We start from the raw sequence: 25,419 nt of genomic DNA, 5'->3' as shown, positions 1-25,419 counted from the left end.
CTTTCTACTATAATTATGTGGCAAGACTCTGAAGACAGAGGCATCGTCCGTTGATCGATTATATTCATCCTTTCTTATGGTAGCTCAAAATGACACGAGAGCTCTCATTCCACGAACAAAATATTTTCATTTATTATTGTTATAAAAGGTAAAGAAGCTCTTTGTACTCAAAGCTGCATGTCAGAATTTGATTGGAGTCTACCAATTATTGCCAAAGCATCATATTCTCACTGCATTTTGCTTTTGGTTGGTATGGTAATTATTGCTGTAGAACTATTGGAGGAACATCACGTACAACATTGTGTGTAAAAACAGTGGTATCCCAAATATCCCAAGGCTCCATCAGACGCTGAAGTTAAATGTAAAGTTCTGATATGAAATAAAGCCCAAATGGCTTCAAGACGCAGATGCAGAATGCACAACACAAGTCTTCATTGAACATTTCATGCAAAGATTGTATCTGGTACAATCTATCCAGTAGCTGGTTTGCTGATGGAGGAAGTGACAACAAACAAGAGGACAATAAAATGAAACTGACCCCACAGACTAAATGACTCCAGTAATCATCAACGCTGACCTGAGGTTTCAACTTATGGGAGTGCTACTGAACCAATGTTTTAAAGCAGCAATCCTAGTGAGGCACACAACAATGCCGTTGTTCTCAAAGTTGTTGCTGCAACTGGATACTGGTCAGGAGCAAGGACCCCGGGGAGTTTGTCAGCTCCCAGAGCAGTGGGAACATGATGATCTTGACCAATATGCAACACGAATGATGACCCCCTAACTGTGGACAGACCGAACATCACATCTCTCTGGCCAATGTGGTTTGGGCAGAGCATGTAACCACAGAGCATTTGGGTGCCTTTATACACGAGGGTCTGTTTTGTTTGGGAATGAACTGTAGAATCTGACTCTATTCACTAATATATCCTCCAAGAAGATAAATGTGTTGTCCTTTCTAATCTGACTGCTATGTGTCTCCATACTCACACCCATGTTGCTCTGACTGCCCTCCACAAGCTGCTCACCCACATGGAATCACAGTTACAAAGTACCAGCAGAGGAATTCCAAATGTTACAAGCTGGGAGATTCTCCAGCAACACAAAGGGCATTTGCTTTGGCAAAATACACAGTGAGCCTCGTCAATCTCTGGAGAGATGGCAAAACTGTTCCACAGACAAGTGACACGGCAGCTTCACCAAGTGAGGCAGTGGTTCACCTGCACCTCCTCCAACCTCATCTATTGTATCCGCTGTTCCAGATGTCAACTTCTCTACATCGGCGAGACCAAGCGCAGGCTCGGCGATCGTTTCGCTCAACACCTTTGCTCAGTCCGCCTTAACCAACCTGATTTCCCGGTGGATGAGCACTTCAACTCCCCCTCCCACTCCCAGTCTGACCTTTCTGTCATGGGCCTCCTCCAGTGTCATAGTGAGGCCCACCGCAAACTGGAGGAACAGCACCTCATATTTCACTTGGGCAGCTGACAGCCCAGCTGTATGAACATTGACTTCTCTAACTTTAGATAGCTCCTCTGTCCCTCTCTTCCCCTCCCCCTTCCCAGTTCTCCCACTGTCTTCCTGTCTCCACCTATATCGTTTCTTTGTCCCACCCCCCTGACATCAGTCTGAAGAAGGGTCTCGACCCGAAACGTCACCCATTCCTTCTCTCCAGAGATCCTGCCTGACCCGCTGAGTTACTCCAGCATTTTGTGATACCTTTGTGGCAGCTTCACCAAGGCAGCTTTCCAGCCAACCTCCATCACCTTTCCTTTGACAAGCCACCCACCCCCAATCTCGCCACAGTGTGCACCCTGCCAACAAGCGCCATGTGTAGGAATGTGATGGAGTCATCTCCACTTCTGTGGATAAGTGCAACACTAACACCATGCAAGAAGGTGAACATCATTCAGGACCAATTTTTTTTGGTCGGTACACTACTGTATAAAACATATATTGCAGTACATGTATCATTAACAGTACAAGGCTCGTTTTTCCATTTGCTTACAAGATTTAAATTTTATTGGCATATACATTTTTCGTTCACATAAATAGACGTCTGGGAAGATTTTAGTCAGGTTCCAGCCCCTTAATATGCAGTAGCAGAGGTGCTTATACTGTGACCTTCCTTCCTAGAGCCATTTTGGTGGCTGCACCGAGCTTCATTGTGTCCCTCAGCATGCAGTCTTGTACTTTGGACTGTGTCGGGCCGATTTATACAGTCAAGGTTACCTCCCAGCACTGGAAGACCAGTGGACTTCAGGCAGACCAAACTGATGATTCATCAGCACAATTTGATGTTATTCCTCAGTAGGCAGAAAGGGACAAACTGCGGAACTCTTTGTTGAGGTTCACCCCGAGTGTCTTCATAACACAGGACTCTGTTCCCACTGAAAGAAACATCAATTGCCCCTGGAAGGTCATCGACTTGGATAAAGATGCACCTTGATCTGCCTGAAGCTGCCTGCAGTTGCACGCTGCACTCTGATATGTCCCACAGTGCAGGAGTACGTGCTGAGAGATGCACTGAGGCATCGGTCATCTGCAGTAAGGGCTATGTGGGGAAAAGCAACAGCATGCAGTCATCCTGCCACAGGGCACTAGTGTGATACGTTCTCAAACCTCTTGTCAATGGAATGCCTGGGAATGATACATTGATGCCTATGGTGACATAATGTAAATATTTGGAAGTAAATCCAATAAAGAACTCTAGTTAATAAATCAAAGCTGCTGGGGCATTGGTTCAGTTACATTAACATGGTGCATCACTGTGGCATTTTATGGCCCTGGACAGTTTGTCTACATTGACCATTGACACGGACTCATTATTAGATCGGAGTCCTCATCATTGTAAAGTCGTTGGTTTCATGTTTGCCAAATTTTGTCAGGACTGAGACCCAAACCCACACCTTAAACATTCACACCATCAGGCATCAGCCTGGTCTCACGGGCTACCTTTGTGAAATAATGCCTCTGGTCCTTTGTGAATGAATAGTCACGTTATACACAACAATCAGACAAATAACCAGTTATGGTGGGCTTTCAGGAACTGTTGACTGGCCTGAAGAATGGGCGATCAGGTTGGGAGATACTGCCACGCTTCTACACAGGTAGTAATGGATAGTTGAATAGGCACGGGCATGAGGACTCTTATTGATCCTGGTCTGGATCCAACAATCATCCAACAATAATCATGTTGACCCACTCCTTCCTTCATCATTCCGACAAATTCCCACATCCAAACTATCTTTTCTTATTATATAAAAGGAGGCTATTTGGCCCATCGAGCCTATGCTGGCTCTCAGAGAAGTTTTATGAATCCACTACCTAGCCACCCATGTTCTCTTATACCTACCCACTAAGCAGCTCGTCTTTGCGATGCGGGAGGAGCCCGGAGCTCTCACAGTTCCCACATGATCACAGGGAGAAGATGCAAACTCCATGCAGAGAGGGCGTGAGGTCAGGATTGAACCATGGTCGTGGACATGTGAGGTGGCAACTCTACCGGTTGCACTGTGTGCTGTGTGTGGTACTTGCTGCTATGGCAGTGCAGTAGTTCTGTTAATGGATGACCTGGAGTATGTGAATACAAACGCTGTCATGTTTGAGACTTTGAATCCTTTTAAGAATAAAGGGTAGACGTAAATCCATTTCAATATAGAGATCCTGAAGCACTGGATTGTTGCAAAAACCCAATTGTGTCCAAAACAAATGTTGTTTTGGGAAGGAAATTTGGTGGTACCACATCATCAACTCTAAACCACTGGTCTGAAATGGCCAAAGAAACTACTTCGTTAGCCTTCAGAGGACACCACATTGATGTCCATGTTCAATAAGAGCAATTTAAAAAAAAGAAATGGATGAATCCCAGTCACAGTCCCACCACAGAAAACAGGAGGGAAAAGGGATGTCATTCTGTTGATCTCAGATTAGAACTAGCGCTTTCCTCAGATTAGAACTAGTACTTTCCACACTAGAACGAGCCTCTTTACTTACCTGGCCCCTTGTCCTCTGCCACCATGTGCTGCTCATGAAGATCAAATTTGGAGAAAAGGGAACTTCATAAAAATTAATTCCCCTCAATATTTCACCCATCAAAATTAAGGGAGAGTTCTGAGCACTTGTCCAGATGATAAAGGCATCAATTTACATACAGGTTTTAGATTGAATGGTATTTTTGTGGGAGAGAGTAGAATTTCTTCAAACACCTTTACCATCTCTGACCGGGGCGGTGTGTAGATTGACACCCTCGACCCTCGTTGTCCAAGTTCCTCTGACCTCTCTGTGCCCCCTGAATATGCAAAGTAGAATTGAGTTAAAATGTGCAACCATGCCACCCATCCCCTCCACGTCCAAGCTCAAATTTTAATATAAAGTAGCATTTGGTAGAAACTTGGGCTACTGAGGTTCAATAGTTATGACGCAGGCTTACAACACTTGCAAGGGTTCTTTATAGATCGAAATTAGAGTCTGAAGAAGGATTCCGACCTGAAACGTCACCTATCCATGTTCAACAGAGCTGCTGCCTGACCCGCTGAGTTACTCCAGCACTTTCTGTCCTTCTGTTGTAAACCAGCATCTGCAGTTCTTTGCTCCTACAAGGATTATTTTCTCCAGTTTTACGTGTTTCTAATCTGACCCAGTCACTTACAGTCACTTTGTTTTACTACAATACGCCCTGAAGTTTTTAATGGTGATTTCAGTGATTATCTTCCCTCTGTCTGTGTCTATAATTGAAATGCCTTGCAGACACTTGTCATGTTATAACTTTGCCCTGCTGCCAGTGGCCGAGCTGTGGTATATCCAGTGGTGGGAAGGGCTGACAGAGGAAACCTTCACGGGGCAATTTGCATGAAAATTAATAATAGGAAATGTTAAGCTGAAGAGCAGATAAAAAAAATACTTTATCAAATGTGTTCTAAATGTAGAGAGGGTGCAAATTATAGTCTGTGTCACGCCTTGGGACTTGACCTTTGAAGCTGCAGTAATTGGGCAGCATGGCGGTGCAGCAGTAAAGCTACAGCCTCACAGCACCAGAGAACCTGGGTTCCATCCTGACCACAGATGCTGTCTGTATGGAGTTTGTATATTCTTCCTGTGACCTGCGTGGGTATTCTCAGAGATCGTTCGGTTTCCTCCCACACCCCAAAGACGTAGGTTAATTGGCTCAGTATAAATGTAAAATTGTCCCTGGTGTGTGTAGGGTAGTGTTGATATGCGGGGATCGCTGGTTGGTGCCAGCTCAGTGGGCCGAAGGGCCTGTTTCCATGCTGTATCTCTAAACTAAACTAAACTAAATAAGCTAAGCTAATTGCGAATTGAATTGCATGTTTATTCCCCTCAGAATTTTCTCCAGAGAAATGGCTTTCTAATGGTTTACTCAATATTTCCTATAACTCTTGGGAAATCTTTGAGGAAAGCTGATGAGTGGAAGGCCAGGAGCCTTGGACATCACAGCTCGCTTCTTTGAGTCATAGTCATGCAGCAGGGAAAAGGGTCGTGGGCCTCACCCCTCTCGGGCAAACCTTCTGCCCAATTACAATAATTCTATTTGACTGCGTTATCCTTTCGTACTTTGCTTCTTAAAACCTATGCCCTACCATGGGAAAAAGTGTTCCGACCATCTACCTTATCTGTACGTCTTATAATTTTGTATAGATCACCCCTTAACACCCTTTGCTCCCGGTAAAATAAACCCAGCCTGTCCAATCCCTCTCCATAACTAACGTTTTCCAGTCCAGGCAAAAGTCTAGTGAATCTCCTCTGAATTCTCCACAGCAAAATCATATCCTTCCTCTTAAAAAAAAAAACTGTTGGAGGAACTCAGTGGGTCAGGCAGCATATGTGGAGGGAAATGAACAGATGACATTCCTACAGTGTAGCAACAAGAACTTCACACTACTCCATGTGGTTTAACCAGTGTTTTTGTAAAGTTGCAGCATGATGCCCCAGCTTTTATATTCTATGCCTGACATATGAAGGCAAGAATGCATGTGCCTTCTTCACCATCCGATTTACCTGTTGCAACTTGCAGAGAATTTTGGATTTGAACGACCAACCATATGTCCCACATAATGCATCACCTCGCACCTACAGAGGTTAATATCCGCCTGCTAACGCGTCATCTAGCTTTCCAAGTGATCCCTTTGTGGCCTTAGAAAACCTCCCATGCTATCCGCCACCACAGCACCAAATGTTGTCAGCTGCCAACTTACCTCAGTGTGGATGGGATCTAGAATTCCCACAGATGGTCATTGTTCATAGCTAGGTTCGATGTGCTCAGCAAGCCATTGTGGTCACAGCTCAGATAGCAACCATTGGGAGCTAGGACTGACAGAAGGTTGTCTGCGTGAAGTTCGATGCAGAAATCCAGAGGGACGTCTCCAGAGACCAAAAGATTGTCATTGGGTCCCACAGTCCAGTACTTCCCATTGATCCCTTAGGAATGAAAAGGAATATTCATTTTGTGCCCTAATGATTTAGACAATAGACAATTGACAATAGACAATAGGTGCAGGAGTAGGCCATTCGGCCCTTCGAGCCAGCACCACCATTCAATGTGATCATGGGTGATCATTCTCAATCAGTACCCCGTTCCTGCCTTCTCCCCATACCCCCTGACTCCGCTATCCTTAAGAGCTCTATCTAGCTCTCTTTTGAATGCATTCAGAGAATTGGCCTCCACTGCCTTCTGAGGCAGTGAATTCCACAGATTTACAACTCTCTGACTGAAAAAGTTTTTCCTCATCTCCGTTCTAAATGGCCTACCCCTTATTCTTAAACCGTGGCCCCTGGTTCTGGACTCCCCCAACATCTTCCCAGTTGACTATCTTTATTTCATAACAGAAAGAATAAACTATTACGAGAAACAGCACACGGTTCCCGAGATTTGCAGCTAAATGGCATGTTCTACCTTACAAATAAATGACTAAAGGAAGGATGGCACAACTCGGACAGAGAGGGTTAATTGGGTTGGCTTAACCTGGATAATGCAACGACTTTGGCTCCCTCTGTTAGCTCCATTCCTGAGCCATGGATTCTCTCTGCTTCCCTGGACGCTGTCTCAATTGTTCCAAGCTAAGGTACCAAACACACATGCTTTTCTTTTTCAAATACCACCTTGGCAATCTTCCAAAGCTTCCCTCGGTGATACTTTGGTTACCTGCAGACTTGATTATTCCAGTGCCTTCTTTATTCCCTTTCAATCTTCTCACAAATGAGCTTATCAACAACCCTGTTGCCCGTAGCCCAATTTGCAATCCATTTTTCCCACCCTTCACTCCATATTCATCTTGTGGCTAAAATCCTTGTATGGCTTCACCTGTTTCTACTCTCCCTTAGTTTTACAAACCTCCAAGATCTTCTTTCTCTCCCTCCACCCCCTTTCCTCGTGGTACACCGTTGGGTACCACAGCCTACCAGTCTCTCCGCCATCACCCTCTGCCTTCTATTGCCAAGCCAACTGTGGATAACTAATTATCCACTTAATACACTTGGGGTAATCAGGAATCCTACATGCAGAGTTCATTAATGTGCAGTGGCAATGCTGCAAAAATAATCAAGAAGTTTAATGGAATGTTAACTTTTAAGTTTCAATGGCTGGAATAACAAAGAGATTACATTTTGCCGCAGCTCTTGAAAGCTCTGATCAGGCTCAATCTGAAGAGCTTCTGGCTCACATCGAGAAAACAATTGCCAGCTGAGGCAATGTGCATTGCAGATTTTCTCAAATTATACGTGAACATGAAGAGCTAGTGTACCAGTTTTTATATATTTAAGAATGAAAGAATAAAAATATCGCATTATCACATTATCAACATAGAAGGGGCTGAACATTCTGAACTAATGAGTTACAAACATTATCTAGAGGATCATTGGCCAAAAGACTCAAGCAAATGCCTCATTGACCCGGGTTTGAATTTAATCTGCTGATCCTCTGCTCTGTTTGTGTGGAGTTTGCATGCTCTCCCTGTGACTGCATGGATTTCCCCAGTTTCATCCCACATGCCAAAGACATACCAGTCTCAAGGTTAATTAATTAATCTACTCTGATTGTACGTGAGTGGTAAGAGAATCAGGGCAGAATCGATGTGCAAAAGATAAAGGTTGAAAGGAAATTAATAATATTTCTCTGAAATATTAGACACAATGGGCTAAGTGGCCACTGTCTGTGTCCGGCCAAAGGGTTATTCGGTGAAGAATTTAGTGGGAAAGAAAGGGAAAAGAGTTTAGTTTAGAGATACAGTGTGGAAACAGGCCCTTCAGTCCACCGAGTCCGCGTCGTTCCCCGCACACTAACACTATCCTACACAGTTGGGACAATTTGGACAATTTACAATTTTTATCAAGCCAATTAACCTACAAACTTGTATGTATATGGAGTGGGGGAGGACACTGGAGCATGCGGAGAAAACCCATGCAGGTCACAGGGAGAACGTACAAACTCCCTACAGACAGCACCCGTAGTCAGGATCGAACCCAGGTCTCTGGCACTTTATGGCAACAACTCCTCTGCTGTGGCACCGTGCCACCTTGTCGAGGAAGGGAATTCCAGAGTTGAACACATCAGCAATGGTACAGCTGCAAATCTGAGCGTGAAATAAAGGCCTGCTTTGAAGGATGGAAATCTTCCAGGAACGTACAAAAGTAGGGAATACGGAGATAAGTCGGGAAGGCAATAGAGAGCCTTGTAAACAAAGACAGAGGTTAAGGCAGTGCAGAAGCCAGAGTAGGTGAGTGAACAAACTGGGATGGAGGAAAGGACGGTGAGGGTTAGAACGTCAGCTATTGAGCTCTGGAGGAGCCAGAGCTGACCGAGATGTAAGGTGGGCGGCCAGGAAAGTGTTCAAACGACCGAATGTGGAGGTATTGTAAGAAAATAAATGCAGATGTTGGTACAAATCGAAGGTATTTATTTCACAAAATGCTGGAGTAACTCAGCAGGTCAGGCAGCATCTCAGGAGAGAAGGAATGGGTGACGTTTCGGGTCGAGACCCTTCTTCAGACTGATGTCAGGGGGGGAGGGACAAAGGAAGGATATAGGTGGAGACAGGAATAAAAAGCTGTGGTCGCAGATGGGCTGAGACAAGGCTGGAGGTGGGTAATGTTGTGGAGGTGACTGGATTTGTGGGTTGGAAACTCAGGGAAGGTTCAAATCTCATGTCAAATTTGTAATCAGACTGATTCAGCCTCGAAGCAGATAGGGGGCAGGATGGTGGAGATGGTGGAGAGGGGATGGAGTTTGTGGCAAGGTTATCAAGGCTTTTTTGATAATGTGGGGTGTGACGGTCACTTGCCTTGGAAATGATAGAATCCTCCTTTGCAAAGAGTCAGTAGGATGATTTCATACTTGCTTTGGCTGCATCGTAGCTGGGCTGAATGGTAATCGGTGGCAATGTACCCACATTTACCACGGAGGATGAGAAAAGGGCGGTTCATCAGCCTCAGAGTGAACTCTTCATTTGGTCCTGAAAAAGAGCCCCAGAGACAGTCAGCGGGAAGCCATTTCACGGTATAGGTTCATCCCATATTGTTCAGCAACTCAACATTACAAGGGGCACTGCAGAGTTGGACAGATTTACTGATTAGAATTTTGGAGAACCACCCGCCTCTGAATAATGATAATGATCTGGACTCTCACACACACACACACACACACTGGCAGACAACACAAAGCTTGAGAAGGAGAAACTGTAGAATTTGACACAGCAGAAAAGGAGCCAGAGAGTTATAAAGCATGGAAACAAGCCATTCAGCCAACACAGGCCCTCGTTGACCATCACACAGTCACCTACATGACTGGTCTTGGAGGGGAGGGTGCTCCTCAAACTGCAGAGCATCTTGGACAATACAGCTCAACCCCTCCATGACCCACTGGTCAACTTGACGAGCACCTTCAGCAATAGACTGGTTCCACCAAGACACAGAACAAAACACCACAGGAGATCCTTCTTTCCTGTGGCTATCAAACTTTACAACTCCTCCTCCTTCTGTCGTGGGGTAGACTGACCCCCACCCCCCCCCCCCCCCACCCCCTCCTCTTCCAATCTTTGTACATACCCAATCCTTTCCACTCTTCACTTCAATTTCATGTTTCATGTAACTTGTGTTTTATGACTGCCGGCAGACCAATTTCCCTCCTGAGATAAATAAAGTTCTATCGTATCGTATCGTATCGTATCATATCATACATTCACCCTACGCTAAATTTTTCTCCCATATGCCCTCTCCAGAAGGCCTAAACAACTGTTGAACAATGTTCACTCTGTAGGCAGCACTAAGATTGTGATCTGATAATCTGAGGTCACCCATATGAGGAACATTCTTTCACTGAACATGGTGAGAGGAGAAGGTGAGAAAAAGAGTGACTGAAGAAGGGCCTTGACCCGAAACGTCACCCATTCCTTCTCTCCTGAGATGCTGCCTGACCTGCTGAGTTACTCCAGCATTTTGTGAATAAATACCTTCGATTTGCACCAGCATCTGCAGTTATTTTCTTACACTTATAAATCCAATAATAATCAGTTGGACTAAAGCCTTGCTTACCTGGCTGAGCAGCATTGGCCATTATCTGTCCAATGGGTTTCATTTTCAGGTAAAGTTTGTTCGCAGCTTGTAAGCTTATTTTGCTATTGTTCCACTTCAGGGTGAAGTAAGTTGCCTCCTCAATGTCATCCCCATTCGCCAGGATGTTGGCTTGTCTCCTCTGCTCAAAAAATCAGGTCATCATTTTATATCTAAAGATCATTAACTTCAGATCTTAATGTTATTTTAATAGATCACAATGTATAGATCTTGTTCAAAGGTCTAATGAATATCTTGTCAGTGTAAAGGAGCCTTTGTCACAGTATCAATGGTAGATTGAGAGATCTAACCAATGATTTTTGTTTAGGCCTGCCAGGTCAAAGACAGCAGGAAGATAGAATTACACCACCCGCAAGATCACCTCCAAGCCACCTCCCAATTTGGAAATGGATTGCTTTGTGTTCATCATCATTGGGCTTAAATTCATGAAATTAAGTAAAAAGATCTCAAACAAAAATATTAGTATTAGCAATGGTGATTGTGAAACTGTTGGCTTGTTGTGAACGCCTGCCTGGTCACTTAGTTCATAAAATAGATCAGCATCAGTCAAAATCTGCATGACTCCACCAGACAATACATGCCACGCTGTGTTGAAACTATTGCAACAGTACCATGTGACACACCTGCACCAGAAGCTGTCCGGTTACTGTTCGTAATCTAACATTGTTCGAATTCAAGTTGGCTTCAAATTGGAAAAGCGAGAGGTCTGTGATATTCTCAGAACGGGCATAAACCTCTACTCCTAGGAGAAAAGAGAATTCAGTAATCGTTAACTTGTGATATTTTTATTAGTGTTAAATAAGGCATATGATATACTTGCCTTCATGAGTTTGGACATTGGTTACAAGAGTCAGGAAGTCACGATTGTCACGCAGCTTTATCGGACTTTGGTTAGGCTACATTTGGAGAATTGTGTACAGTCCTGCTCGCCCCAATACAGGAAAGATGGGGAGGCTTTGGAGAGGATGCAGAAGAGGTTTACCAGAATGCTGCCTGGTTTACAGGTTATTAGCTACAATGAGAAGTTAGACAAACTTTGGATCGTTTTCTCTGAACATCTGAGGCAGCAGCTCCACCAGCAGTGCCACTGTGCAGCCTGACAATTCTCTGTATGTTTATGTATATTCACTAGCTAAAGGACATTGCAGTTGGGAAATTCAGGGACAGTGGTGGAATTCTGGAACAAAGTGCCATCAAAAAGGAGTATCAGAAGCCATACCTGATGTATCCCAGGTTACTAAGGGAGTCGAGGGAGGAGATTGCTGGGGCATTTGCAGACATTTTCAGATCTTTGAAGGCCAATGAGTCTAACGTCAGTGACAACAAAATTATTTTAAAATTTTCAAAGGTTCAAAACGAAATAGCATTCAGAGAAACAAGCCCAAGGATCCCTGAAGGTGGCAGCAGATGAGATGATGAAGTAGGCAAATGAGATATCTGTCTTAATTCACTGGGGCATCAAATGTAAGAACAGGGATCTCATGTTACAAACATGTAAAACCTTAGACCACAGCTAGAGGGCAACGTGTGCAGTTCTGGTTACCACACTATCGGAAGAAAGTGATTGCACTGGAGAAGATGCAGTGGAGAAGGTTCACTCTCTGGGATGAGGAGAGTTTATATAAACTATGTTTGTTTTCCTTGGAAGCGAAAGGCTGAAAGGGGTACTGGTTGCAATGTACAAATTATGAGAGGCATAGACATGGTGCCTTTTGTGTCATCGTTCAATGACACATACATCTGCTCACCCACCACCTGCATTACCTGATTGCCCACATGGTGAAAAGTTGTGCAGGTTTGCACACAATCCATATCCCTTGCTATGGCCTTGCAGGTCTGGGTTTGCCCACAAGAGATGTACAACCAAACCAAAACTCATGCTCTAATTCTGTGTTATTTTGAACACCACTTCCTTCCTGGGATTTTCTAACACTTTCCCGAACACAATCTGCAGGTGGAATGCATTCAGTATTTATATTTTGTCTCGAGAACCAGCAGTTTCTCAGCACGCACCTTAAGAAATCTCTCAATGACTAGTTGCATTGATAAACTTGCTTTGGTGACACAGCAAGACCCCACAAGCATAACAAACAAACTGGAACTGGCTGAACATGGAATGTTGGCTAGAGTATTATGGACGTCCTTTAAATGTAAGCAATATCAGCCTGAAACAGTCACAGTTTAAGAGCAGTAACAGCACATTGAAGTGGGGTGTGAGGGAGCTCTGGTGGAAAACCACGCCAGCATTAGCACAGGCCAGCTGGGCCAAATGACCTGTTTTTTGTGTTCTGGCGGGAAAATGGACTGACTGGTTCTTCCTACAGAGAGCCAGCATGAAACTGGTGGGCCGAATGGCCTCTTTCCATGTCCTAATGACTCTGTGACAATACCTACGAGAGTGTAGCAATTAGAAACCTTGATCACATAATCAAGTAAGCAGAAACCTAAAACTCCAACTCTAAACTCCAAACAGTGATCAATACCCGAAAAGAACTGTATTTACCAGTTGCGGGAATAGATTAGAAATTCAACACTACAGTTGTGCATGTTTAACCTTCCAAATTTCTCACCATAATTAACTGTCACATATTTGTTTGAACTGGTCTTCAGTGTGATCCAAGGCTTGGGTCTCTTGATGATGAAAACAGCCTCCATGTCTGATGGAGACAATCCCGCTGAGAAAAGACCCGACCTTTGGTGAGGGAACAGGAACCCTTTCTTTCCAGCAGACAGGCTGACCATGTAACCGGCCTTCAGATGGAGATCAAAAGCTGTCTGCTTTGAGAGTTTGTTAAGCAGCTGACCGTCGGTGGACAGGTAAGATAAGTTAGATGTTTGGAGATGGTACTTCCCGTGGTCAAAATGAAATAAGAAGATGCATTCTTCGGAGAAGGGAGCTGGAGCATCAGCAATGGCCTGGCCTTTGGGATAGTGCATCCGTACATAGGACTTGGATTGGAGGTGGTACAGTGCAATTTGCGGATGCATGCTCAGATGAGGGATCCATTGCTGAGGACTGGCCACATCCTTCGGCGAACAGAAGACTTTATCTCCATTACTCTCAAGATAAGTTCCAAACTTTGAGGATTTGAAGACCCAAGATCCATTCGACTGGTATTCCAAGAGAAATAAACTCAGCTCATTGGAAGGGGCACATTTAATGAAGCCATTTATGTCGGTCTGCAGGGACAATCCATTAAATGCTTTCAGTTCGACCTGGACCTGAACACCTTCTGTTGACTTGAATTCCACATCCCAGATCTGTACAATGGAAAACGAGAGACACATTTTATTTTTGGTTACTAGCCTTTCCAATAAAATCGCAATAATCCTCTGCAATCCAATTCCTAGAACGCAACACAGCTTCAGTCCAACCTTCAAGGTTTCAAGGTCAGATTATTGTCACTTGTACCAATTAAGGTACAGTGAAATTCGAATTACCATACAGCCATACTAAAAAAAAGCAACAAGACACACAACTACATAAAAGTTAACATAAACATCCACCACAGAGGATTCCCCACGTTCCTCTCTGTGATGGAAGACAATAAAGTCCAATCTGCTTCCTCTTTTATTCTCCGGGTTCGGGGCAATCAAATCTCCCGCGTCGGGGCGATCGAGGCTCCCGCGTCAGGGCTGTCAAAGAGCCTGCGGCTTGGAGCTCCCGAAGTCAGTCTCTAACCAGAGACCACGAGTTCCGCGATGTTAACGTCCGCAGGCTCCCGCGATTGGAGCCCCAAAGTCGATCCCCGTCAGGAATCGCCAGCTCCGCAATGTTAAGTCCTGCAGGCTCCCGCGATGGAGCTCTCGAAGTAGGTCTCCAGCAAAGGCCGCCAACTCCTCGATGTTAGGCCGCAGTGCGGACGGAGATACAATACTGAAAAAAATTCGAATCTCCGTCGAGGTAAGAGATTAGAAAAAGTTTTCCCCAACTCCCCCCCCCAATAAAACTAACTAAAGAACAATAAAAACATACATTTAACATAACCAAACAAGCAACAAAGAAGGAAGGGATAGACAGACTGTTTGGTGAGGCAGCCATTGCTGGTGGTCAATAGCCATGGTGCTTCACATCCATGTTGGCAACAATAATGCACCAGTACCTAGCCCAATGGCTATTATTATTCATGTGCTGGGAGAATGATATCCAAATACTATTTAGTGGTACACGTAGCAATAATAAACTAAACTATACTAAACTTAAAGATAGAGGAGTTGTCACAGTTCAATGCTATGCTGATCCCAGAGATAAACATTTCCCAAAGATAGACACAAAATGTTGGAATAACTCAACAGTACATGCAGCATATCTGGGGTGAAGGAATAGGTGACGTTTTGGGTCGTGACCCTTCTTCAGACTAGTCAGGGGAAAGGGAAGTGAGAGATATTGACAGTGATGAATTGAGATATAGAACAAATGCAGGAGGAATCACAGAGGGGGAGCAGCGAGAGAGGATGTTGCAGAACTCACACCAGAGAGAGGAGAACTCCTTCAAAGTAGGAGATTTCGCAGTGAGCAAAAATGTGTAGGAAGGAACTCCAGATGCTGGTTTAAACCGAAAATAGACACAAAATGCTGGAGTAACTCAGCGGGACTGGCAGCATCTCTGGAGAGAAGGAATGGGTGACGCTGTCTATCATCGGTTTACCAGCATCTGCAGTTCCGTCCTAAGCATTTTCCAAAGCAGACCAGTTATCCGCCCATCTTGAATGAAGCAGTTGAATTCACTTTAAATTATTTAATATTTATATACAGTAACTCCTTTTGAACACACCCAGAATTGGAAACTTTGTCTACATGATCTACTCAAAATGCTTTATAACTTTAAAGAAGGTTGTTCAGTCTTTTATTTTCTAAGGCATCTATTCTCACAGTTATAAAACTGCTCAGTTTTGATTTTCATGGAATCGTATAAAGGAACAGCATCAGAGGTCAACCCACCCAGCCCGTGCTTTGATAGATCTATCCAATTAGTCTTGCATCCAGGTTAAAATAACTTGATCTGGAAAAATATTCTCATTCATCTTGCCTCGGGTTCTATCATTTTATCCTGAATCTTTGCCTCTGGTGTTTTACCATTCCGACATGAGAACATTCTTCTCCTCTTTACACAAACACTTCATGATGTTAAACTCTTAATTATCTGTTCAAGGATCTCTGCTGATCCCAACCCCAGCATGTCTCCATGTAATTGAAACCACTTGCCCCCAGTATCAGTACAGCAAACTTTCTCTGCATTGAAATTCTTTCTGATCTGTTATAAATACTCGCTGGAGAACAGGAAGGGGATTCAGCATTTTCATAAAAGATTTTTGCGCAAATTCCTCATTTTATATTTCCATTAATAAAGCCGTAAATCCCATATGCTTTCACAAAAAAAACTATTGTCTCTGATTTTCCATTTTGCTCTCCTTTTCCTGAAGATCAAAACTTGTGTTGTTGCTGAGACACAAGTCCACTGGCACCTTCAAGTCTGAGTCCATCGAATGAATTTAATTATGCAGGGCATCAAAGCCTGTTTAAAAAAAAATCCCTATCAACAAACACTGTGGAAGATCTTTGCAAAATGATCAGAGCTAGAAACTCTGGCTCAATGTACCCGCCACTCGCTGCAGTTTAGCAATTCTGATGGTAAGTTAATTATTGCAAATTAAGTTCGAGATCAGTTATCTCACCGCAACTCCTGCCTTATCATTGCCCCATGTCAGTCCCTCCAATCTCTCATTCTTTAAAGGTTATATTCAAGTATTCCAGTCGCATAACTGTTCATTGTTGAATAGCTACCTGTTTTGGGCCCAATACTGTTGTCACCAGTGATACAAGATTTCTGAATGGCTCAGCAGTCAAGTAGTCGCCATTACTGGTTACCAGACCAATACTAACATCGGTGTTCGACATGGCAATGATTAATGACACTCTTCACTATGCAGTGGGGTTTGAATCACAAAAATGTCCAATGCCAAATATTCAGCGCCAAGTTCTCCTTGCTGTGAGAAGCTGTTACGCGCTCAGTATGTCCACCGGTAGCAGCCACTAGTTCCACCTTCACCTGGTCTGTGCCCTGCTGTACCTTCAGCTGACTTTGTGGCTATCTTCATGATGTCATAAACAGGAGGGGCCGGTGACGGAGGCGATGCCATAGCTGTTCAACCAAGGACACCTCTGGGTACAAGGGTGAGAGGAAAGGACTTTGCCAACGTGAAGTGATTGGAGAATTAATTAGCAGGCGTGAATCTGGTCAGTGGGTGTCTGATGTGGTGGCAAGGGCCGCAGTGGAATTTATTAACAGTGAGATGAGTGTTATTATAATCTGAACTGGGTGGCACGGTGGCGCAGCCGTAGAGCTGCAGCCTTACAGCGCCAACGACCCGGGTTTGATCCTGACTACGGGTGCTGCCTGTACGGAGTTTGTGCGTTCTCCCCATGACCGCATGGGTTTTCCCCAGGGGCTCCGGTTTCCTCCCACACTCCAAAGACGTACAGATTTGTAGGTTAATTGGCTGCAGTACAAAATTGTAAATTGTCCCTAGTGTGTAGGACAGTATGAATGTATGGGGATTGCTGGCCGGTGTGGACTCTGTGGGCTGATGGGCCTGTTTCCAGTGGGTTGAGTTCCAATAAGGTCAGAGAGTCATGGAGTCATAGATTGATACAGTGTGGAAACAGGCCCTTCGGCCCAACTTGCCCACACCGGCCAACAGTGTCCCAGCTACACTAGTCCCACTTGCCTGCGCTTAGTCCATATCCCTCCAAACCTGTCCTATCCATGTACCTGTCTAACTGTTTCAAATGATGGGATAGTCCCAGCCTCAACTACCTCCTCTGGCAGCTTGTTCCATGCACCTACGCACCTACCACCCTCTGTGTGAAAAAGTTACCCCTCGGATTCCTATTAAATCTTTTCACCTTCACCTTGAAACTGTGTCCTCTGGTCAATAGACAATAGACAATAGGTGCAGGAGTAGGCCATTCGGCCCTTTGAGCCAGCACCACCATTCACCGTGATCATGGTCCTCGATTCCCCTACTCTGGGTAAAAGACGAACTATTCTTCTCATGATTTTGTATACCTCTATAAGATCTCCCCTCATCCTCCGATGCTCCATGGAATAGAGACCCAGCCTACTTACCCTCTCCCTATAGCTCAGACCGTCTAGTCTTGGCAACATCCTCGTAAATCTTTTCTGAACCCTTTCAAGCTTGACAATATCTTTCCGATAACATGGTGCCCAGAACTGAACACAATATTCTCACCAACGTCTTATACAACTGCAACATGACCTCCCAACTTCTATACTCAATACTCTGACTGATGAAGGCCAAAGTGTCAAAAGCCTTTTTGACCACCTTATCTTCCTGTGACTCGACCTGCAAGGAACCATGTACTTGTACTCCTAGATCCCTCTGCTCTACAACACTACCAAGAGACCTACCATTCTCTGTATTAAATTCCATCAATCATTCCTCCGCCCATTTGGCCAATCGATCCAGATCCTGTTGCAATCTTTCACAACCATCTTCACTATCTGCAAAACTACTAAGTTTTGTCATCAGCAAACTTGCTAATCTTGCCCTGTATGTTCTCATCCAAATCATTGATATAGATGACAAACAGTAATGGACCCAGCACCGAACCCTGTGGCACACCACTAGTCACAGGCCTCCATTCTGAGAAGCAACCTTCCACCCTCTGCTTCCTTCCATGGAGCCAATATGCTATACATTCAGCTATCTCTCCTTTGATCCCATGAGATCTAACCTTCCAAAGTAGCCTACCATGCTACACCTTGTCGAACGCCTTACTAACGTCCATGTACACAACATCTACAGTTCTCCCCTCATCAACCTTTTTGGTGATGAACACCACCACAGTCTCTGAAAGGCTGTGACACCTAAAGCCAATGGAAAAGATTGGTAAAAATATTTCCTAAAAAATGGATGGAGTAATTTCCAAGCAAGAAGGCTCTAGTTGTCAGAGGTCAATCATCCCACCAGGCGGATATCAGTACAGGAATTCCTTGGGGCAGTGTCCCACGTTCAACCATTTCAGCTACTTCAAGAGTGACCTTCCATCCATCATAATGGGCGGCACGGTGGCGCAGCGGTAGAGTTGCTGCCTTACAGCGAATGCAGCGCCGGAGACTCAGGTTCGATCCTGGCTACGGGTGCCGTCTGTACGGAGTTTGTACGTTCTCCCCGTGACCTGCGTGGGTTTTCTCCGAGATCTTCGGTTTCCTCCCACACTCCAAAGACATACAGGTATGTAGGTTAATTGGCTGGGCAAAATGTAAAAATTGTCCCTCGTGTGTGTAGGATAGTGTTGATGTGCGGGGATCACTGGTCGGCGCGGACACAGTGGGCCGAAGGGCCTGTTTCCGCACTGTATCTCTAAATCTAAAAACAAAATCGAAATAATTTCAGAAGTGGGGATATTCACTAATGATTGCACAATATTCAATTTCATTCATAGCTCCACAAAAATGAAGCATTCTATGTCGGCACACAGTACGTTCATGGTGCAAGTATTCCTTACCCTTTTATCAGCCTGCTCCTGAAAGTTGCCCAATTGACCCAGGCCAGACAATGACCATTTCTGAGAGAGTCTAAGCAGTGACCTCTGACATTCCACTGAGTCCCTCACTGTCAATCCTTTACCTGACTAGCGCCCAAATACAGTGGTTACAAGACCAGGTCAGGGGTTGGGTATCCTGTGAAGAATGATTCACAATCTGACTTCTCAAGGCCTGTCCACAATCTACTGGGTGCATTTCAAGAATACTTTCCTTTGCCTGCGTGACTGCAGCCCCAATGGCATTCAAGCATCTGGAACACAGCTGCTCACTTGATTAACACCCACCCATCACACCGAGTGTTCATTCCCATCAGTGCTAGAACAAGAAAGCAAAGGTTTTATACTAAGGTTTTATTTGACACCATGCCTCAATACAACCATCTCCCATGCAGGACAAAGACAGTGGACATATTGGAAAGTTGCCACCTATAAGTTTCCCTCCAGGTTGCTAGATGTCTTGAGATAAAAATGCAATCTGTTCAACCATGTTTCGAAGTAGTCACAATCCTGGCACTGCCCAATGAACAGAACACATTGTGCACATTCATCCCCAACAACTGCAATGTTTCAGGAAGGCTTCTCACCCTTTCCTTAAACAGTATCTCTACCTTAGATTTAAATAATAAAAAGCAGCCAAGATGGAAAGCCAAATTTATTATTTGGGCCAATTGAAAATCTATTCCAATGTAGAATGCTGTCAACCTCCATATTAGCTCAGAGTTGAAGTCAACTAATGGCTCAGTTTTCAAGTTCTGGGACTTTATCCAAATACCCCTCTCATCCATCACACCCCACACCCTCCCATGCACCTTCCCTATACTTGCAACACTCCGAGATCTGAGTCTCTACTTCTGTCCTCATATGCATCCTTGATTTTAATTGCTCCACCACTGATGTCGTGCCTTCCAGCTGCTTGTATCCTAAACACTAAAATATTCGCCCCACTTCTTTAAGATGCTCTTTAAGGCCTATCTCGCGGTGTGATCACTTCATCAATTGTTTTAACATCTCCCTCCGTAGCTCATTGTTAAATAGGTGATATGAATGAATCACCCTGGAGCATTTCCCCATGTTAAACACTGTACACAAATTCATACTGCCATGCCAGAGATAGAAGAGGAACATTCCAGACTGTCGTGAGAGTTGAACAGTTGGAAGTCATCCACAGTGCTGACTCTTGCTCCTTTAATTACGTTTGTTATCTGCAGGGTTCTTTAGGTTCACATGAATGGCATTGTTACATCCATTGATGGTACCGGTGTACAAAGCCTTTCCCAAATGTATTCATCTGTAACCTTTATCGTGGTGGTGAATTTGAGAGACCGAAAACATGAATTTATCGTGCATTACATTGAAAGATGTGTCATTACACAAGGAGTATATTATTCGGTCATGTTTGGCTGTCAAAGTATCAAACATACATCACTAACTGAACAACAATCAATATCTCCATTCGGAATAAAAATATGAAACTCAATAATTGACAATAATTACAAAAGTACAGAGGTATAATGTCCTCAGATGCCTTCTGCCTGACCCATTGAGTTACTCCAGCACACTGTGTCTTTTTTTAATCTAAACTGGCATTTGCACTTGTATCTATACATTAACATATATTCAGTGTTCCTGAATTTCAACTGACTTCGCTTAATTTTACACTCCTCAAACAAATCCAGCACTTAAGCTCATGATCTATTAAAAAAAAAAAATTATTGTATGAACATTGAATTTTGCAGTTCAGATTACCCTCACCCCTGGTGTCCTTCCACACATACTCACCTGTCCACTTAGTTTTCTTTTACCTTTGTTTATCTCACCTCCCTCCCTCTCCCTATCTGATTCTACCTTCCAATCATCTCCTCCCCATTTGATTCCACCTATCACCAACTCTATTCCACTCCCTCCTTCCCCAAAATGCCACTGGCAATCTTCTCTCTTCCTTCTCAGCCTGAAGCAGGGTCTCGATCCGAAACATTAACATACCAACTGCCTCCACAGATGCTGCCGACCTGAGTTTTTTTTCCAGCATTCTGTTTATCGTCCCTCCCCATTGCCCATTCAACATCACAAAAAAAAAAAAAATTGGTCATTTGTCCATTGCGACCTTTAGAATCTTGCTGGACACAAATTAGCTTCTCAGGGCCTGTCCCACTTAGGCAATCTTTTAGGCGACTGCCGGCGACTGTCATAGTCGTAGCAGGTCACCGAAAAACCGGTGACTGGACCCCCCTACGACAATGTCTATGACAAGTTACAACAACCTACCACCTAGTCGACGTCAAGCTACGGCAAGCTACCGACAACCGGCGACCCAATCGTCGCAAGTAGGACGTCCACCTACGACCGCACCTACGACAACCTACCACCACAGAGGCGAAAACCTACGACAACCAAAGTCGACCTACGTCCACCCGCGACAAGCTACGACAAGCTATGACCCTGAAGACTGAAGACAACTGAAGACAATTCACGTTTCACCCAGTTTCCCCTATAAAAGGGGGTGTACGGCAGGGTTTCCAATCATTCTGCATCATGACTATTTGAAAGTGATGCCATGAGAAACTACCCTAAAATACAATAACTTCAGACATCAATTTTCTGTCAAAATGTCAAGAATTTCCTTTATTAATATTGAAATTAAAAAAATTAAAAGGTTGATAAGATCATACAGGCGGCACGGTAGCGCAGCGGTAGAGTTGCTGCTTTACAGCGAATGCAGCGCCGGAGACTCAGGTTCGATCCTGACTACGGGTGCTGCACTGTAAGGAGTTTGTATGTTCTCCCCGTGACTTGCGTGGGTTTTCTCCGAGATCTTCGGTTTCCTCCCACACTCCAGACGTACAGGTATGTAGGTTAATTGGCTGGGTAAATGTAAAAATTGTCCCTAGTGGGTGTAGGATAGTGTTAATGTACGGGGATCACTGGGCGGCACGGACTTGGTGGGCCGAGAAGGCCTGTTTCCGGCTGTATATATATGATATGATATGAATAATATTGTAATAAACTTCAATAAATTTCAATAAACTTCAAACTTTAAAATTCAAACTGGGAGGAGTTGGCTGCGCCTAACGGCTGCGGCTCTCTGGCAGTCTGTTGTCTTTTTTTCTTTTTTTTTTTTGTTTGTGTCGGTGTTGGGATGGTTTTTGTTTCTGTTTTTGGCTGTGTATGTGTGGTGGGGGTGGGGGGTTGTGGGGTGGGGGGTTGTGGGGTGGGGGGGGGGCGGGGGGAAACCTTTCTTTTATTGGGTCTCTTCCCCGGGGCGCGGCTCGGCTGTGGGCCTTAACATCGCAGGCTCGGCTCGGCCGCGGGACATTTCAGTGCCCGGTGCGGCTCGGCCGCTGGACTTAACATCGCCCGGTGTGGCTGCGGGACGTTTCAGTGCCCGGTGCGGCTCGGCTGCGGGACGTTTCAGTGCCCGGTGTGGCTGCGGGACGTTTCAGTGCCCGGTGTGGCTGCGGGACGTTTCAGTGCCCGGTGTGGCTGCGGGACGTTTCAGTGCCCGGTGCGGCTCGGCTGCGGGACGTTTCAGTGCCCGGTGTGGCTGCGGGACGTTTCAGTGCCCGGTGTGGCTGCGGGACGTTTCAGTGCCCGGTGCGGCTCGGCCGCGGGACGTTTCAGTGCCCGGTGTGGCTTGGCCGCTGGACTTAACATCGCCCGGTGCGGCCGCGGGACGTATCAGTGCCCGGTGTGGCTCGGCCGTTGGACTTAACATCGCCCGGTGCGGCTGCGGGACGTTTCGGTGCCCGGGGCGGCTCGGCCGGGGGGCCTTCCATCCCCTTGCGGGGGCTGTGCGTGTCGTTTGCCTCGGTAGGGGTCGAGCTGCCTGTCCGTGGGTGCGGGGGGAGGAGAGGGGAAGTTTTGTTGCCTCCATCACAGTGAGGGGGCGTTTGGAGTCACTGTGATGGATGTTTGTGTTGGGGTCGGGTGTCCTGTGTTCTTTTCTTTTTTGCTGTGTTTTGTGTGACTGCTGAAATTTCGCTCGGTGTTGTGCCGAGTGACAATAAAGTTATGTTATGTTATGTTATGTTATGTATGTTAAACAGAATACAAGTGCAAAAACATACAAAACCGAACATCATTTATGGACACATTACACTGAGGGGTTTAAGTTTCCCACTTTGCAATAGTGATGATTCTTTCAATGTCAATCACTGTAAGGTGCCCTGAGATATCCTGAGGTTACGAAGCATCCTACTTAAGTGCAAATCTTTGATTCCAATGCATGCTGTAATTTTAATCAACAGCTTATTCTGCAGTAGCCTCAATGGTCCTTTCGTCTGCATGCGGTATTGATGTATGTGCCAAGTAAAATGCAATAAAACTTATTAAAGCTGTTCTCTCCACAGATGCACTGTTCACCCACCTGTTACTACAAGCGTGGCAGAAAGACGTTGACCCACGGACAGAGTTGGATCAAGGCATTGGAGATTTACTAATACACCCAACAGGTCAGAAAAGAGCAGATTACCCTTCAAACGAAGTTTCGGAATAAATTCAGAACTCTGTAACTTAAACTAAACAAATATCTGAAAAGTCAATCTATTTTCAATCTATTTGTTTTTTATGTTTTCTCTTTGGCATCATGTGATTCAAGTAATCCTCTTTGGGCCCCAGGTAGTTCCCACATTGTCATCTGCATTAACCATGATTATGTGATTTGAGATAGAGATGTTCAGAGAACCTTAAAGAAACCATGCATACATAACATGTCATAAGTTCATAAGTGATGGGAGTAGAATTAGGCCATTCAGCCCATCAAGTCTACTCCGCCATTCAATCATGGCTGATCTATCTCTCCCTCCTAACCACATTCTCCTGCCTTCTCCCCATAACCTCTGTCACCCGCACTAATCAAAAGATCTATCAATCTCTGGTTACCGTCTCTGTTTCTATCTCTATCTCTGTTACTGCAGCAGCCACAGCACAGTAACATACACTTTGTCAGCTGTGGGGATGAGCATTCTGACAATGAACCACAAGCCAAGAGCGAGGTCCAATGTGCTAGAGGGGCCAGGAAGCCCATCAGCTCCGGATATGAAGAGCCTAAAGCCCGGGGCAGATAGGGCAGGTAGTCAGACTCATTTTCTTAAGGTTGAAATGTCAAATACTAGAGAACATCGATTTGTGGTGAGAGGTGTAAAGTTTAAAGGAAATTTGCAGGGCATCTTTTTTTTATTCCGAGAATGGTGCTTGCTTGGAACACACTGTCAAGGGTGATGGTGGAAGCAGATACATCAGATGCATTTAGAGAGACACATGAACACGTAGGAGATGGAGGAATATAGACCATGAGCAAACAGATGGGTGGATTAATTTAAATAAGCATCATGTTCGGCACAGACCTCGTGGACTGAGAAACGTACTCCTGTGCTGTACTATTTTATGTTCTTATGCGTAGCAAGGAACTGCAGCAGCTGGTTTAAACCGAAGGTAGACACAAAAAGCTGGAGTAACTCAGCGGGACAGGCAGCATCTCTGGAAAGAAGGAATGGGTGATGTTTCGGGTCGAGACCCTTCTTCAGACTGGTTAGGGATGAGGGAAACGAGAGACATAGGCGATGATGTAGAGAGATAAAGAACAATGAATAAAAGATATACAAAAAAAGTAACAATGATAAAGGAAACATTGTTCTACAACCAAAAAATGGGCAATTCATGAGAATAAAGAAATTAATCCTGGAAGGTGGCAACACCTTGGAGGTTGATACCAATCACATAAGAATCTATTGAGTAGAATCCATTGCTCTTTGGCCATTAACGTCATCCATTTTAGACATTTCATCAGGGTTTAGTTTCTGATTGAACGTCTGATCGGAGGCCTGGACAAACGGGCGGTGCACTGCTTGCTGAGGCCGGTCTCCCTGGTCCTTTCACTCTTCGATCTTATCGAAACATATAAGATTATTAAGGGGTTGGACACGTTAGAGGCAGGAAATATGTTCCCAATGTTGGGGGAGTCCAGAACCAGGGGCCACAGTTTAAGAATAAGGGGTAGGCCATTTAGAACGGAGATGAGGAAAAACTTTTTCAGTCAAGAGAGTTGTAAATCTGTGGAATTCATTGCCTCAGAGGGCAGTGGAGGCCAATTCTCTGAATGCATTCAAGAGAGAGCTAGATAGAGCTCTTAAGGGTAGCGGAGTCAGGGGGTATGGGGAGAAGGCAGGAACGGGGTACTGATTGAGAATGATCAGCCATGATCACATTGAATGGTGGTGCTGGCTCGAAGGGCCGAATGGCCTACTCCTGCACCTATTGTCTATTGT

At 44.8% G+C, this 25,419-nt stretch overlaps 1 protein-coding gene across 1 annotated transcript; it reads right to left on the bottom strand.

Moving 5' to 3' along the window:
• Positions 1-9,288: 9,288 nt before the first annotated feature.
• Positions 9,289-16,483, bottom strand: LOC144604818 (fascin-3-like). The gene is made up of 5 exons (XM_078419524.1): positions 16,370-16,483; positions 13,155-13,845; positions 11,208-11,326; positions 10,546-10,705; positions 9,289-9,467 (listed from the first exon to the last, which is right to left on the bottom strand). Exons 1-5 carry the CDS (start codon positions 16,481-16,483, stop codon positions 9,289-9,291), a joined length of 1,263 nt encoding a protein of 420 aa, XP_078275650.1.
• Between the last annotated feature and the right edge of the window lie 8,936 nt (positions 16,484-25,419).

This window comes from Rhinoraja longicauda, chromosome 23 (genome assembly GCF_053455715.1).
Source record: "Rhinoraja longicauda isolate Sanriku21f chromosome 23, sRhiLon1.1, whole genome shotgun sequence".
Taxonomy (NCBI): domain Eukaryota; kingdom Metazoa; phylum Chordata; class Chondrichthyes; order Rajiformes; family Arhynchobatidae; genus Rhinoraja; species Rhinoraja longicauda.
Note: the sequence above shows the minus strand (reverse complement) of the source record. Positions and strands in the feature narration are given on the sequence as shown.